This window comes from Xiphophorus hellerii, chromosome 15 (genome assembly GCF_003331165.1).
Source record: "Xiphophorus hellerii strain 12219 chromosome 15, Xiphophorus_hellerii-4.1, whole genome shotgun sequence".
Classification (NCBI taxonomy): Eukaryota; Metazoa; Chordata; class Actinopteri; order Cyprinodontiformes; family Poeciliidae; genus Xiphophorus; species Xiphophorus hellerii.
Window position 1 is genome coordinate 11,794,289 of NC_045686.1, and position 15,105 is coordinate 11,809,393.

General features: G+C 36.5%; 1 protein-coding gene across 3 annotated transcripts in view; it reads left to right on the forward strand.

Moving 5' to 3' along the window:
• Window positions 1-14,116, forward strand: part of adgb (androglobin) — a 35,919-nt gene extending 21,803 nt beyond the window's left edge. For all 3 annotated transcript variants that reach the window (XM_032585598.1, XM_032585599.1, XM_032585600.1), the window contains 13 exons: window positions 1,777-1,870; window positions 2,876-3,007; window positions 3,377-3,524; window positions 3,627-3,814; window positions 3,926-4,104; window positions 5,197-5,258; window positions 5,790-5,901; window positions 8,549-8,703; window positions 8,980-9,135; window positions 9,267-9,339; window positions 9,429-9,531; window positions 12,541-12,724; window positions 12,865-14,116. In XM_032585598.1, coding sequence (XP_032441489.1) covers window positions 1,777-1,870; window positions 2,876-3,007; window positions 3,377-3,524; window positions 3,627-3,814; window positions 3,926-4,104; window positions 5,197-5,258; window positions 5,790-5,901; window positions 8,549-8,703; window positions 8,980-9,135; window positions 9,267-9,339; window positions 9,429-9,531; window positions 12,541-12,724; window positions 12,865-13,026 — 1,748 coding nt within the window. In that variant the 3' untranslated portion in view covers window positions 13,027-14,116. The remainder of the gene's footprint in view (window positions 1-1,776; window positions 1,871-2,875; window positions 3,008-3,376; window positions 3,525-3,626; window positions 3,815-3,925; window positions 4,105-5,196; window positions 5,259-5,789; window positions 5,902-8,548; window positions 8,704-8,979; window positions 9,136-9,266; window positions 9,340-9,428; window positions 9,532-12,540; window positions 12,725-12,864) is intronic.
• Window positions 14,117-15,105: the final 989 nt, after the last annotated feature.

A 15,105-nucleotide genomic window follows, 5' to 3' on the forward strand; every position in this document is an offset into this window, starting at 1 on the left:
TTTAACTTTGCCTGGACTCACTTTACTGATGCTCTGAGTTACTTTATGAGTCAACAACTAATTTACAATGAATATTATTCAAACAAACGCAAAATAAAACTCCTAAAACCCGGAGTTTGTAACGGACTGGTATAATTCCAACTTTACTTTTGCCTAATAAAACGGGCAACTATTGGTAAAACGGTGCACAGAAACCGTAACACAGTCAAATAAGAGGTAAACATCTTACAAAGTAGTTTTGGTATGTTTTCACCGTGTACTGACCTGAAGGATAATAAAATAGAAGTCAGCAATGACGATTGAAGCGCTGCCTTTAGCATCTAGATTGCGTTTGAGGCAAACCGGAACTCCGCCCCAAAACCATCCCGGAAGCAACGCCCCCAAAACAAAGGTTCCGCTTCGCCACAACTGCTCCCAACCCAACCTCAGGAAAGCGCTATAAATGCAGGCAGACGACCATGCCGACCTGCAAACAAAATATAATTTGTCAATTCTTGGAAAAAAGAAATAGAATCAATTATACATAAAAATATTTCAAAATTATAAAACAACCAAAATAATGTGGTGGCATTTTAGGTGCACCACACCAATGCTCAGGTGCACATCAGGATGAGACTGAAGGAAACTGTCCAACCAACAAATTTCAGATTTCAAGTTGACTACTGTACACATTGAGCCACAGTGCCGTCATATAAAAATCAGTTCATATCAACCCAGTTCACTGCAACAGTGCAAATCATTAAGTGCAGTTTGATCCCAATTAACATATGTTACAATCAAAACTAGTTGTTTCATATTTTATGCATGTAGCCTACTATCCTTTTATAAAAAGAAGTAGAAAACAAAATATGATGTTCAATGCCTCTGTGGAATAATGAGGAAATTCTAAAGGTGACATTTGTTTTTATTTCAGTTGCCTGAGGCTAGTTTTGGAAACTCCTGGTATGATATGTGTCAGTGTCAAAACAGTAGCTTCTATAAGGCATCACTTAAAAAAGAAAACGTTGACATGTAGTTGGAGTCTTCAAGACACCTAGAATACTAACATTGTTATAGAATCTGCCAGTACTGCCAGAAAAAGTTGAAGGGGGTCAGATACCATTGACCACAGCACTCACTAAGGCTTAGCTGCTTGATCTGTATGAAACTGGACTGTCATGCTTTGGTTTTTCCTACCTCTTTCCTGTTAGCATGTTTTCTCTCCATTTCTCTCTTTATATTTGAGGCAGCTTATCCCCAAAAACCCAGACATTGCACATTACGACATTTAATTTGAAAATGTGACCACATAAGGGGGCAAGGAAACAGATCCTCCACTTCACCTAACAGTAGACATTTGGTAACCAGAATAATAAACTGAATTTCAATTTAATCTAATGGTTGTTCTGTAGTTGCCAAAAGTGGCCTTTGAAGATTTGTTCGACATTTTTTTGACCCCCATCCATCCCAATTAACAGTTCCAATAAATGCTGAACTGTGTCATGTCATATTTACTCAATAAGATTTTGAGACTCTGGCCAATTTTAGTGCTGAATTTGAATATCTAATTTTGCTAAATACAAAGAAATAACAATCCTTCTAAAGGGACTAAAAAAAAGGAAAATAGAAAAACCCACAGACTGGCAAAGTGAGTCTGATTTCCAATTTCTGTGGCCCTGCCTGAACTAGCTCATCAATAACAATGGTTTGTGTTTTGTATAAACATCCATTGTCCTTCAGCCTTAATAGCGGCTACTTTTCTTACTTGTTTTTTTCTTGTGCTCTTATGTCATTCAGGAAAAAAAGAAAACCTTCGTGCTTCCAAGATCCTTTCAGATATGTGGCAGAAGATTGAAGCAGATGCAGCAAAACATTCTGCCTTGTTGCTACGGTAAATAAAAGACAGATTTTTATAATGTGAAACTGTTATGAGGAATAGAGATACAAAGATACAGGTACATCTAATTAAATTATGTTATTGGCAAGTTTATTTATTTAACTAAATTCCATAAGTAAATATTACATTAATTAATTTCAAACAGATGGATGTTTTCAAGCCTCTATTTCTGTTAATTATGATGACTTTCTGCTTATAGCTTTGGAAAACATAATTGTTTTATTTCCTGGAAGATTAAATTACTTCTGACTAATAAAAATAATACAGAAATGTTGGGTTACTGAAAAGAATGTTTAATACCTGCTTAAAGGTTGTAATTTTTAAATACACTTTTAAACTAGTTTCATCGAAACGCATACTTCAATTTATGCATCAAAGCTTGACTTTTGTTTCTGTAAACATTTGGAGACAAATACCAACATTAGAGAAAATGTAACATTATTCCAGCTTCAGTTTTTTGTGAATATTGTGTAGATTGTGTGATCATATACTTTGCCTCTAATCTACCACATACCCAGAGTTTGCTCCCTCTCCTGGTTGTGGCAGCCTGTGGGGGCCATGCAGGGAGTATTTTCCACATTGTGTTCCATCTTTTCCCAGTGGTACCATCTGCTGTTTATACTCACCCCGTACCAATCAGCTTGCAGCGTCTGTCGAATGACCCGCTGCCTGGGGAAGCATATATGTGCATGAACACTGAAAGCTCAGTCAGTGTGTATGGAGAACAGAGGGGGCATTTTTTGGCTGTTGTCAACCTTTAAGCATGTGCTTGTCTTAGCTGACAGAAGCATCTACTCCACGCTGAGAGGCAACAAAACGGCATCTCCTCCTCTCCAGAGTAGCTTTATATTCATGAACTATACTTAGCTTTCATTCACTTTCTGCTAAAGCGTAAATGTTTATTTATTCTGAGAATAAATTTTAGAAATTGTGTTTAACCTTTGCAGAAAATTTCTTTGAGTTTTTAAGTATGTTCTGATTTCTGTCTTTCCTGTCCAGATACATTATTGATCATTTAGGGGAGGAAGAAGAACTGTACTCCTGTCTGGAGGATGAATCGTCAAGAATTGCCTTCGCTGATTACTCCGTCTCTTACCAGGACACAAACCAGTCCTGGGCTTTGGTCTTTAGGTTAGAGAACAATTATATTTTAAAGGCTAGGTTTGGAAATTAAGCAGTTTCCTTTCAACCTTTAATAGGTTTTATATGTTTGGTAATTCAAAGTCACTCTGACAAGCTACCACAATGACAATTGTGATGGCCTATCAAACTGTTTGGTAGGCTTCATGTTATCTGCTGAAAGTGTAATTTTAGCAGATAATTTTTCACTTCCTAAATAAACCAATGTGTTGTTCTTATTTAATCCCCGCCACTCTTTAAAGTGTCCATACCAATGAGTGTTGTCAGCCAGACCTGGTACCACCAAGCCTGATACACAAAAAGATCAATCAATCACCAATCAGTGTCAAGCTGACCACTTCATTTTTGTTGTTTATATAGAGAAGTATTCATTGTTCCAAAGGAGATGCTGCTGGTACCGATCATCTTCTCTCCAGTTTCTAACTGTTGTCTGCATGTTGTTAACAATGACACGGGAGAGGAAATCGAGATGGTCAAAGTGCTGCCCCATGTTTATAAACCCAATAAGGTTTGTGGATACAGAGATTTGTTCTACCTTCCTTCTTAAAGCACTAGAAAATCTTTTGTTATATTTACATTCTTAATTTTCTTTTTTGTTTTTGTTTTGCAGCGTGGCTATACATTTGTTGCAGAGGTGGTTAAACCTGGATTCCCTGTCAGTGATAGCAAATGGAGGATGCGGTTGATCGGTTCAAAAGAACCTCTTCCAAAACTGAGCCGTGAAGTTCCTCTCAATGCGTTCTCAGTGAAGCAATTCCAAGATTATTACATTCCAAGCGACAAAAATCTCATTTGTCGGTGAGAAGACAAATTATGTTAAACTAACAGTTTAAGAAAGTATGGACAGGCCAAAGGTAATACTCCTCTGAGACTAAAAAACAACTATGATTTTCTGAAAATTTCTTTCAGTTACAGTGTTCAGGTGATGGCAGATGCTATGGGCACAATTCAGTTTGAAACTTCTGACCAAAACGTTTTGATACACTTGTCTGTTCTGGACAAGGAGGAGGAGATGGCTGGCATCACTGGGAGGGGCTTTGTTGTACTACCTGTATTCTTCTTCAAGGCAAACAAAGGTCAACAGCCAGGTAAGTTGAGTACTTTTTGTTCAAGTCTTTTGTATTATGAGAAAAATTTATTAATTTAAATTCTTCATGTGGCAGAAAGTTAAAATGCCTCATAAATATATTTACACACTTTTAATGTCTTCTGGATAGTGTAAAGACATCACTGAGTTTCATTTGAGATTTAAACATCCTAAAGTGATGCATATGAAATTGAAAGAAAAACATAGTGTGACATGTATTTTTATATACTTATACATCTAATAAAGCCCACATTAGCAAATAAACATCTTCATGAAGACCAAGGAAAATAGCAAACAGATCAGGGTTGAAGTCATATATATGTTTAAAAGAGCAGTATTATGTAAAATAAACTTCTTCTTTTTTTTTAGCTTCACAGCATGTGAAGCTAAAAAAATGTCACAGTGATCAAAAACATACCTGGAGTGCTGCATTGATTCTTTAATGCATGTTTGAGAAATCCTTTAATCTCCTGTGGCAACCATTCAGCTGTGTAAAACGCTTGGGGGAACCTAGGACGAAGCTCCTCCTCAGAGCTGCAGTTTCCAAGCTTCGAAGTTTCCGCCTCGTAGAGCAGTCCTCCCTTGTGACTCCTCCACTCAGCTCCTTCAGACTAGCCAGAAGCAATTAGCAAACGCCTGGTGGAACTGCACATTTGCTGTGCTCATTACATTAGCTACTTCTTAGAGCAGCGCTGTTAAAAACGTTACTATAAGGTTAATAGATGAACAATGTTGTGATGACTTCCTGAAGACGGAGTGTTAAAGAGCAGTCCTTTCTTACAGAGGCCCAATTCCAATGTGTTAAATTCCAAAGTCAAATTTCTTTTGGGTTATATTTGAAATATATCATTTTTATAACAGCTGAAGGTAACATAATTACTTGATTGTGCTATTACTATTCACCCCACCAATTAAAATTAATTATGTCACAACTGCAAACCAACTAACTTTGTGTGTGGCCGCACTTTTTAAAAAAACATTCTGTCACCCTGGAGACCCACACTTGTTGAATGAGTATGTTGTTATGGTCGAGTATTGTGCTTCATCAATTTTTTACTTCAGATATAAACCGCTGTGAATTTTGTGTTAACAGACTCCAGGAGGGATAGGCGGCGAAGCTTGGATAGATCAAAAGTGTCCTCTAACGCCATCCCGGTACAAAGACATTCTATGCTTGTCCCTCTCACCTAGTTAGTTTCTGCCTGTCCATATCAGTTTTGCTTCCTGCATACTGATTTGTAAGCATGCTCACACATATTGATTTACATTCACCCACACATACACTATCCTGCCAAAAGTATTAGCACACTTTTGCTAAAAGTGCATGCCTGTACAAATAGAGAAATTTTCTCCTCTCCAGTGGAGAAAAAGAAAAAAAATGTGTGTGTTTCTCTTAAGTTCTGAAACATTTTTTTTCCTTTCGCACTCATGACTTAATGTTTACTAACCAGGTCTTTGTTTTTGCTCCCTATGTGCTTTAGTCAAAATACGGAATAGCTAAAGCTAACTCTTGTGCTTTAAAGCACCTTTTTCACTGTCATATCATAAGTAAGGCTTATGGCTTTATGCTTATTCTGGTTTATGCTGCATATATCTATGCATCTTTTTTGTACTGTGTGGATTTCTTTGTTTTTATATTACAATGCTATATTTTTATGTGAATTTTTGCTTATTTGTGTTTCCCAGGATCATAAGTATGTGGTGCAAGCAGAGATGCTCTGCAAGAGCTGGCATTTGGATGAAACCCAGCTGGATTTTGTCCATATGCTACAAGAAATGAAGAAGAATGAAATCAGAGGTACATACTATATAAAAACTATGTAGATGCCACACCAAACAGCTATTCTCAATAGCCCCTAGGATAGCTAGAACACCAAGTCACTCAAGTGAATCTTGATCTGAACTTGCAGCTCTTAGTATGCATTCCACATGACTCATGTAGCCCCTTGATACATGTAAGCCTATAATAGGCAATGAAACCATTTTCCTTTTGTCTTTGCAGCATTTAGGCCTCAGGTTCTAAATGTTTTATTATTATTATTGTTATTTTTATTATTTTCTCATCATCGTTGCTTTCGTACATGTTATTCTTTGTTTTGAAGTGTTATTGATATTCAAGAGAGAGTGTTGGAGCTTAGGCATTTCCAGGCTTCCAATGGTCAGAAGCCTGTAATTACAAGTCTAACGGAAACCAGATGAATACAGCAAATCAAAGAGATATCTGCTTAGTCCGTTTATTATTGACTGTTGAAGCAATCTTGGTTTCTTGGATCTGGGTTTCTAATTTTAACAATTAGAACAGATCAGTTGGAAAGGAAAAAAAGAAATTGGTTTAAATTTGATATAATCCTTTGAACAGTTTGAGGATAATTCATTGAGTGCAGCTGTGTTGCTGTGAAACAAATCAGCATGGGAAGAATATGTATGATTGCCTGTAGAAAAAGGCCAATTTGCTGTCATTGAATTCTGACTGCGTTTGTTACCCTTGGCAATTTTGCTTCCATTTCGAGTTGAAATTAGATGTTCACATACACTTAATAAAAAGATACACATTTTTTTAGGTACGTTAGAAATTATTCTAGAGTAAATATGCCTTCTTGGTAAATATAGAAAAAAATATCCCTTTCTTTAAAGTTATAAATTTACATAAATTTCGTTTGATTTTGGTAGAATTGAAATTAAATTGTTTGACTTGGGTCAGAAATTTTGGGTTTTGTTTCACATGGTTTATACAATTTGCTAGAATTTTTGCTCACACTTCCTCCCAGATCAGGCATAACTGCATTAGGTTTGTAGGCTGTTTTGTTACACCACAATTTGCAAGTATCCACCTTTTTTCCCTGAATATTTATGGTCTCTGTCCCTTAATGCATTAGCAAACAGGAGAAGTAAAAGTTTTATAAACCTTACTAACATAAAACTTGACACGTTTTGTCTGAATAAACATCAGGTACAATGTAAGGTGAAAAAGATAGTAATTTCCTAGTGTCTGTGTAGACATCTGATTTCAACTGACATCTGATGTCACCCATTTATACAATGGATGGATGTTAAATTAGATCAAATAAATAAATTTGTTTCCAGTGAGACATACAAGGTAAAATTATGCTTATGGACAATACTAAAATGTATATATTTTATTATTTGTACAGAGAGTGGGATGTACCACCTGTTCTCAACTCGGCTTATCGTCTCAAAATATGCAAAATATGGTAGCATATTGCAATATTACATCCCTTGTAATATATCATAAAATATTTTTACTATGTGTAAGAAATTAATACTACCCAAAAAATAATATCAACCCAACTTATAATGTGTCATCACAATTTCTTTGTTCTTTGATTTAAATCGCTAAATGATTGGACACAATATCACTATTATCCATCCTATCAAGAATGTTCAGCATTTTGTCACTGAGTTTGTTCGTATGTCTATGAAGGGGTCAGTCCTCAAAAACCTCCTGTGTTCTTCAGATAATTTTGTAGAAATGGGTCAATGGGATGTCAAATGAAGTTGGCTCTTGCCCCCTGGTGCCCAGGGAAATATCCAAGCAGAAGACTGGATTAATTTCACCCAGTTTAACTCTGTCTCAGTGGTGGAACTGTGCCCTTGATCATGCTCCCATCACGCTACACAAATACACATGTAGTGCATGCCATGCAAAGCTTTTAAGCCTAATTTACAAGTTATCTAACATGACGCAGTTAAAACACTGCACTGTGTTTGGCACATGCATAATATTACGTGTCAACTATGTATTCTTTATTTCTCCATTAAAACAGTTAGCCACCAACAGTAACTGTGCACTTACTTGTTGTGAGGACTGTGGAACTTTTACCATGAAAACATAGTTTTAGCTAAAACTAACGTTTTAACAAAGCCAAAGTTATATTTATTTTGCAACAATGCACATATATTTAGATACAATAAGAGCAGCAAATTTCTACAGCCATAGAAGAATTTATCAAAGTTCTTCAGAGAGAATGGCAAGAAGTTAGCTAAATGATGATAAAATACTAGGATTCACTGCATTGAAAGTTAGAAGTCTGTTAGTTTTAGCTTTTGAAGTGCAACAGTGCCATCTAGCATACATGTGATTGCACAACACATGCGCCTCTTGCCACACTTAGTAAATCTCCTTTACTTGTTTAAACAAGGCTGAAAAACTATTTTTATTTGGAAATGGAAATGACTTCTTTTTAAATGCTGCTGCTTCTTTTCTTCTTAGAATATCTCATTGAAAAAGATCAAGTAAAATGTTTCAAATGTAATAACAGTTTAACACTGAATTAAAAGGGTTTGCAAACCAGTCCAGCATGTTGTAAAATATTTCTATTTTCTAAAGCCCTTAAGCATTTTCTTGAACTGTTTGTACTTAAGCTCATGTTCAAATGACATCAGGCAAAATAAAAAAATGCTTTCCTACTATCTTTAACATTCAGTGTTCAAGCCTGGAGATGTTAAGTCTTCGTCTAGAATCGGCCCATCAAGCCAGAATGGTACCAAGACTGAAACACAAAAAACGAGCCGAAAAAGTGAAGTTGACAGGCACAGAGGAAAGAGTAGTGTCTCCATAAATGTTTCCAAGCAAGAATCGGTAATGTATGACAAAATTACAGTGACAGAAGACAGTAAGCCAACAAGACAATCACAATGTAGGGCAGATCATATTTATTCATTTTAAATCTGTGAAGTAGAAGAAGGTTGTCTGGCAAGTGTTACTGTCCACCTTAATTATTAGTAATATATCATAACTAGAATGAATTTCTAATTTAAAAAAGCATCATAAATAGCAGAACAATGACTTTCAGCTAGTGCTTGTTGAGGTGAGCATGATCTTTATTATCTTGTTTGTGTGTGTACCTCTGCACAGACCCTGGACCTGACTAAGCCAAATTACACACTGCGTGTCACCACTGACCATACCAGCCCAGAGAGTGTTGAAGTAAAGAGAGATACGGAGAGAATTGACCAGATTAAATCCATGAAAAAAGCCTGGGAAACGACTGAGCCAGGGCGTTTTGAAAAGGTAGCCCAGATAACCCAGAGAGAGATTTCAAATCCAGTGATAATCCCTACCACAAATGAAAATACATTTTGATGCATTATTTGCTCAGACATACAGAATGCTACAGAGACGATGTTGTTCTGTTGTTGTAGGCTTCTCAGTCCCGCCTCCAGTTCCTCAATCAAGTTAAGCAACTGGAACGTGGTCATCATACTTCACCTAAAAGCAAGTGTCATGGCATTATTCTACAAAGACTTAAAATCATGTATTTAGCTCTTTTGTCCTTTTAAATACAATAATTTCATTCTTTGCAGCTACACTGAGCTCTGATCAAGTTACCCGGCCCAGTCCACCCAGCAGTGAAATGACCGCCCCAGCCATGCCAGATCTGTACACAAAGTTCAGTCATTTGTTCAGGTCTGCTTTCGCTCTTTTTGCTTCTAGATTGCTGCTCATACTGTTTCTACTTGCAGTTGCAGATGTACTAAGACTTAATTTCATAGAGGGATATTTTGTGTTTAGACATCGATGTTTCAGGTTACATAATGCATTGTAGATACATGCATTTTTGTAACCACAGAGTGGATAAAAAGCTACCCGAAAAACTTTTAGAGTAATTTCCCTTAAGTGAACTTAGCTCTTATTAGTGCAGTGAAGAAAGATGTCCCTTGACTTTTCCACATCTTGAAAGGGCAGTGCATCCTGTCCAGAGGGCAAGTTTTGAATAATTGTTTATGAATCAACGAAAGAGTGGTGGCTAGTCACACAGCTTGGTCCTAGCTTTGCTGTTTTTCCATATTTACAACTGTGTGGTTAGTCTCAACCTTTAAATAACACCTTAAATTAGATGAATATTGCAGTTAGTCATAGTCAGTATTTTTAAGAGTAAAGTTTTCACCTGAGTTCCCACTGGATCTCCCACATGCCTTCTTTTATTCCCTCTCTTCTCCTCTCCCATTGTCCATCCCTCTACAGGACAAATTAGATAATATTTGGGTCTGTTAATTAGAGAGCTATTTCCGAGCCCCAACGAGTTTGTTGCTCCAAAGAGATGTGCCCTTTTTCTGTCACCTTTCTTATCCTCTTGTGACATTTGCAAGTGTGTGTGATCAGGTGTGTTACTACGTCCAGGCATGTATGACTGCAGACACCTTATCCAGCAATTTAAAAAAAGATAATGATGCAAAGCAGTGGTCTGTCAGAGGCACCGGTTGAAACCAGCAGTGCACTAGTCTTACATATTTGTGGAACAGGATGCTGTGTTATACTTATTCAGACTCACACAATTTCTCACTCCGTAACAAAGATACAAGAAGGCTATTGTTCATTAACCTTTGCTGACTTTCTTCTCCCCTCAGGTAAAAATAGCCATTTGCATGGGGAAAAACATTTATAGAGTGCTCAATAAATTTGATGTGAATATACTAGGATGTAATTAAAGTCATTAAAACGTTCAGTTATTTTAGTCATTTGAACAATTCAAAGTAAATTAAATCAAGTAAAATGCAGTCCAAAAGCCGTCCATGTATTACTTATGCTATACAGTGTTGTCCTACTATTTTCAGGAGGCCAACATTTCTGTATTTAAAAAGACATGATTGTTTAGTTTTATGTAGCCAGCTACTAGTGAGTATTGTGTTCCAACTTTTTTCTCACAAGTATTATATATATATATATATATATATATATATATATATATATATATATATATATATATATATATATATATATTTATATTTATATTTACCTCCATAACTTTAATTGGGTTTCCTAAATTTTCACAACTGTACGTCATCCATTAAATCATAGATGTCATGGTTTGTTGGTGGGGGTGTGTCTGTGTGTGTTGGGGTTTTCCCCCTTGTGTTTTGATTATGCTTCCTCTGTGTCCAGTCTGTGTTTTAACGTCACCTTCCCTCAGTTCCCTGCTCAGCATCTTCCTCAGCTGTTTGGCATCTCCCTGATTATAACTGGTTTCCATGTCACTAAACACATTTAGTGTGTGTTTAGTGATATAAAATAGGCATATAAAATATTTAACGTCTCTTCTTTTTCTTTTCTGCCGCCCTGCCTGTGTCTACCTGTAAGCTTTGTCCTTAGTAAATCTTTGAAATTCACAGTGTTGCTCCTGGGATCCTACCTGCACTTTTTTCCTCCATGAACACATTATTGTGACAGTAAAGCCGTCAACCACAACTGTCTGTATAATTAGCTAATTTGCACTTATTTTTTTCCCCTTTCAAATCTTCAATCTGTCCCTTTCATATTAATGCTCCTTGTCACTTCTTATTCACAGATGGATATATAATTTCACACCTTTTCCACATTCTGTAAATAAGGATCTATAAATATGCCAATGTAACTCATCCGCATATTTGCCTACCAATAGAAGACTTCCTGTCCCTCTTCCCTTGCTTTGCTTCTTAGTTCTATTGCTGGGTAATTCAACTGTACATGTCTGAAGTACAACTCTAAATTACAACTGGAAGTGTTAATGTTTGCACTTTTTGTTGCTCTGCACAAATTAAAAGCACAGTATACATTTCAATAACCATTTCAGTCCAGCTAAAACTGGCTTTTGTTTCGTTTAATGACTTTAAAAATTCAACACCTGAACCTTGAGACGTTATACAAGACATATCCATCACATGCTGACACAATGGAAATTACCCAAATGACACTTAAATATGGCAACAATGACCCAGTATTCAGACACTGTGCCTGCACTAATGAAAATGCACTGAACTTCGCATGGTGCATGCTTGGAGCAGCTCCAATTGACGGCAGTTCCACTTAATTTCTCATAGACTCATAGAGTTGTTATTCACAGCTGGTCAGGTGATCTTTAATTATGTAGCAAAAAAAATAAATAAAATAAAATAACTTCAGTCTTTTTAAACACTGAAAGTTCCACAATCTTGATCCAAATAGCATGCACTATACAAAGCAAAAGCAACACATGTTTTAATGCTTCATGATTCCAGGATTAAAGGCATATAAAATAATTTTTGATATGCCAAAATAAGAAATAGTGACGTCATGTCCATGCCACATGGAAATAAAGTGCACAGCCTCAATTGTGTCTACAGAGCCACATAAAAACTCAAGGCATGTCGGATTTGGTCCCTGGGCCTTGAGTTTGACACGTGATGTAGAGAAAACAATTATACAATTTGAGCATTTTTGGACAGACCTCTGACATGAAGGACCCAGCCTCTGGAGTTGGACAATATTACATTAGAAAAAGTTTTGCCGTGCACTGTTAATGAATAAATTTGATCCAAAATGTGCTACTTACTCATGAATGTTCATTCTGAAAGGAGACATCTCTGAAAGATGTGAAACTCCAACATGACTGTAAATTGTGTTGCACACATACTGTACGTGCTTGCAATGTTTTCAACAAGACTTTGTGCTTGGATGCAGATGCCAGAAAGATGTTCCAGAGCTATTGGACTCACAAGGAGAGGAGGCCAGGGAGGAGAAGCGTTATGAAAAGATCCACAGCTACCGGTTGACCCGTGAAAGCATAATGGAGCACTACAGGCAGCACATGATTGAACAATATGATCTAAAGAAGCGTCACCTCGAGACGTATGAGAAAGTGCTGGTCAGTGAAACGAATACAAGTGTCGTCTGTAATTGTTTGAAAAAAAAAAACAAAACAATAATGAGCTAAGTTTGCTACATCTGTCACTGGTTTGACATCTTCCTGTCATTTGTTTCTCTCTGCTGCCGTTTTGTGTGTAGGAGACCAGTGAGAAAGTATCTGAGGATTGCAAAGAATTTTGCAACCGTCTAACGTTGGTAAAGGAGCAAGAAGAGAAACCAGCTCAGGAGGAGGCTGAGATGGCACCTCCACCCCCTCTTACACCCTCTAAGCAAGGCAAGAAAGGCAAGAAGAAGAAGTAATCAGTGACTTTGATCTTCAATCTCAGTTCACCTCAACGAGTTTGCTGAAGAATCCTAATTTTATTTCTTGTCTGTTCTTTATGGCACAGTGCCAAACTACAGGTTTGGTTGCACAATTCAAAGTTGTTTGTCCATTTATACTGTTTTATGACTTTAAACTTTACTTAAACTGCATTCTGTAGTTGTTTATGGATATTTGTTATAGCATCCAGGTGTAGCAATTTGATTGTCATTGGAAAGTGAATTTATTTGAATAATTCTACTCAAAGAGTGGAACTTTTATTACACAAATTATTAGAACTTCTGTTAAATCTAGCTATTATAGCTTGCAGGTAATGAAACCCCCCAAAAATTGTTTATTAGAAAATGTAATTTTGGAATTCTTTGATAAAGAAATGTTGGCCTACTGAGTATATGCACCTAATATGGGGATGGATTTAGCTTTTATTAGTGCAACATTGTACCTCAGCATCAAGGTGTTCATCCTGTGCCTCTGCTGAGATATTGAGGAAGTCCAGGAGACTTTAATAGTGATTTTCAACTCATCTGCATCGATGGGTCTGGTGTCTCTCATTTTCCTTTCTTCCTCCAGACTTCGAGAACCGTAATTTTTCTGATGAATTAGTTTCCAGGTTTTCATTAGCTGTAAACCTGGAAACAGGTTTACAGGTCTGCAACAACCTGTAACCTGTCTGCAACAACAAAAGAAACTTTTTTTAACAAGACATGTTTTGCCAGTCTGGATTGCCCTGTGTTCTCTAGCCTCATTAGGCTTCTGTAAACTCCAAAGCTGCCCAATAATGCTGCTGGTATTTTACAGACTGCAATTCTACAGTGCACAGAGACTAGAACACACTATCTGACTATCTGATAGGCTTTATCCATCCAAATTTACCGTCTAAAATTATGCTGCATTTATGAGTTTCACATTTTGAGTGGACTTACTGAACTAAATTAACTTTTCAATTATATTTTTATTCATCTGCAAGTTTCTATTGTAACAACATATTTACATATTTTTCAGCTTGTATTTAATAACTTAGCCTGAATAAAGTTTATAATGCATAATTCTAATGTTTTCCTACCCAAATCATCTTCAACTCTTGTTCTGGATTTTGTCATGAATGGTATTTAGTTTTGGTCTGACCCAGACTGAAATAACCTACTAAATAACTATCCAAGATTGAGACAGTTTTACCATAAGTAATAAGAATGATAATTTTTTTAAAATTCTAAAATACAAAATATTTTACATTACATTGACATGTCTGGTGAAGATTGTTAAACCTCACTTTCGTTTACAGACAGAAAAAATGCTGTTAGTAGCTTTGACTTCTTCTTTGGATCCACTTGTTTTTCTTTGAGTCTGCCAGAATGCCTAGTGTGCCTATCAGATTTGGCTAATCTTTTGTTTGGATGAAGGTCATTGTATTGACTGTCTGACTCGAGTCTTGTCGAATACAGCAGACCTCCCACAAGCTGAGTGCCACTGATTGATTGGTCAGTAGATAAACTGTAGTCTCTCTGAAACCCGCCACAGTCACATTCTGCAAGATAATGTACATTCTGCAAGATAATGTGAGGCTTGAGAAAAATATAGCAGAGAAAACCTCAGGGTGAATGTGTTGCATTTTCAAAACCTTAAAGAAGTATTCATACTCCTAAGACTTTTAAACATTTTGGCAGATTAAAACCGTAAACGTCAAAGTAGTCCATAATTAGAAAGTGGAAGGAACATCGTCCCCATATGGATCAATAGTTTGCATGTTCACCTTTAACTGCAAATACAGCTTCAAGAATTTGGGGGTTTGTGTCTGCTGGTTTTAGACATCTAGAGACAGAAATTGCATGTCTGTTAAAAGCTATGCAGGATTTTAAACAAAACAAACATGGACTCAATCACACACAGCTATTAAAGGGTCAAGCAGAGCCTCCATTGACTTCATAACAAATATTTTTTTCCCCTTCTTTTTTAAGTGAAGCAAATTAATGTTAGTGGTCTGTTTTTAGTTTAGTATTTAGAGTGCGTGGGGTTTTCTTTATCAGATTCGGCTGACAAACGAGAATGAAAATTGGAAA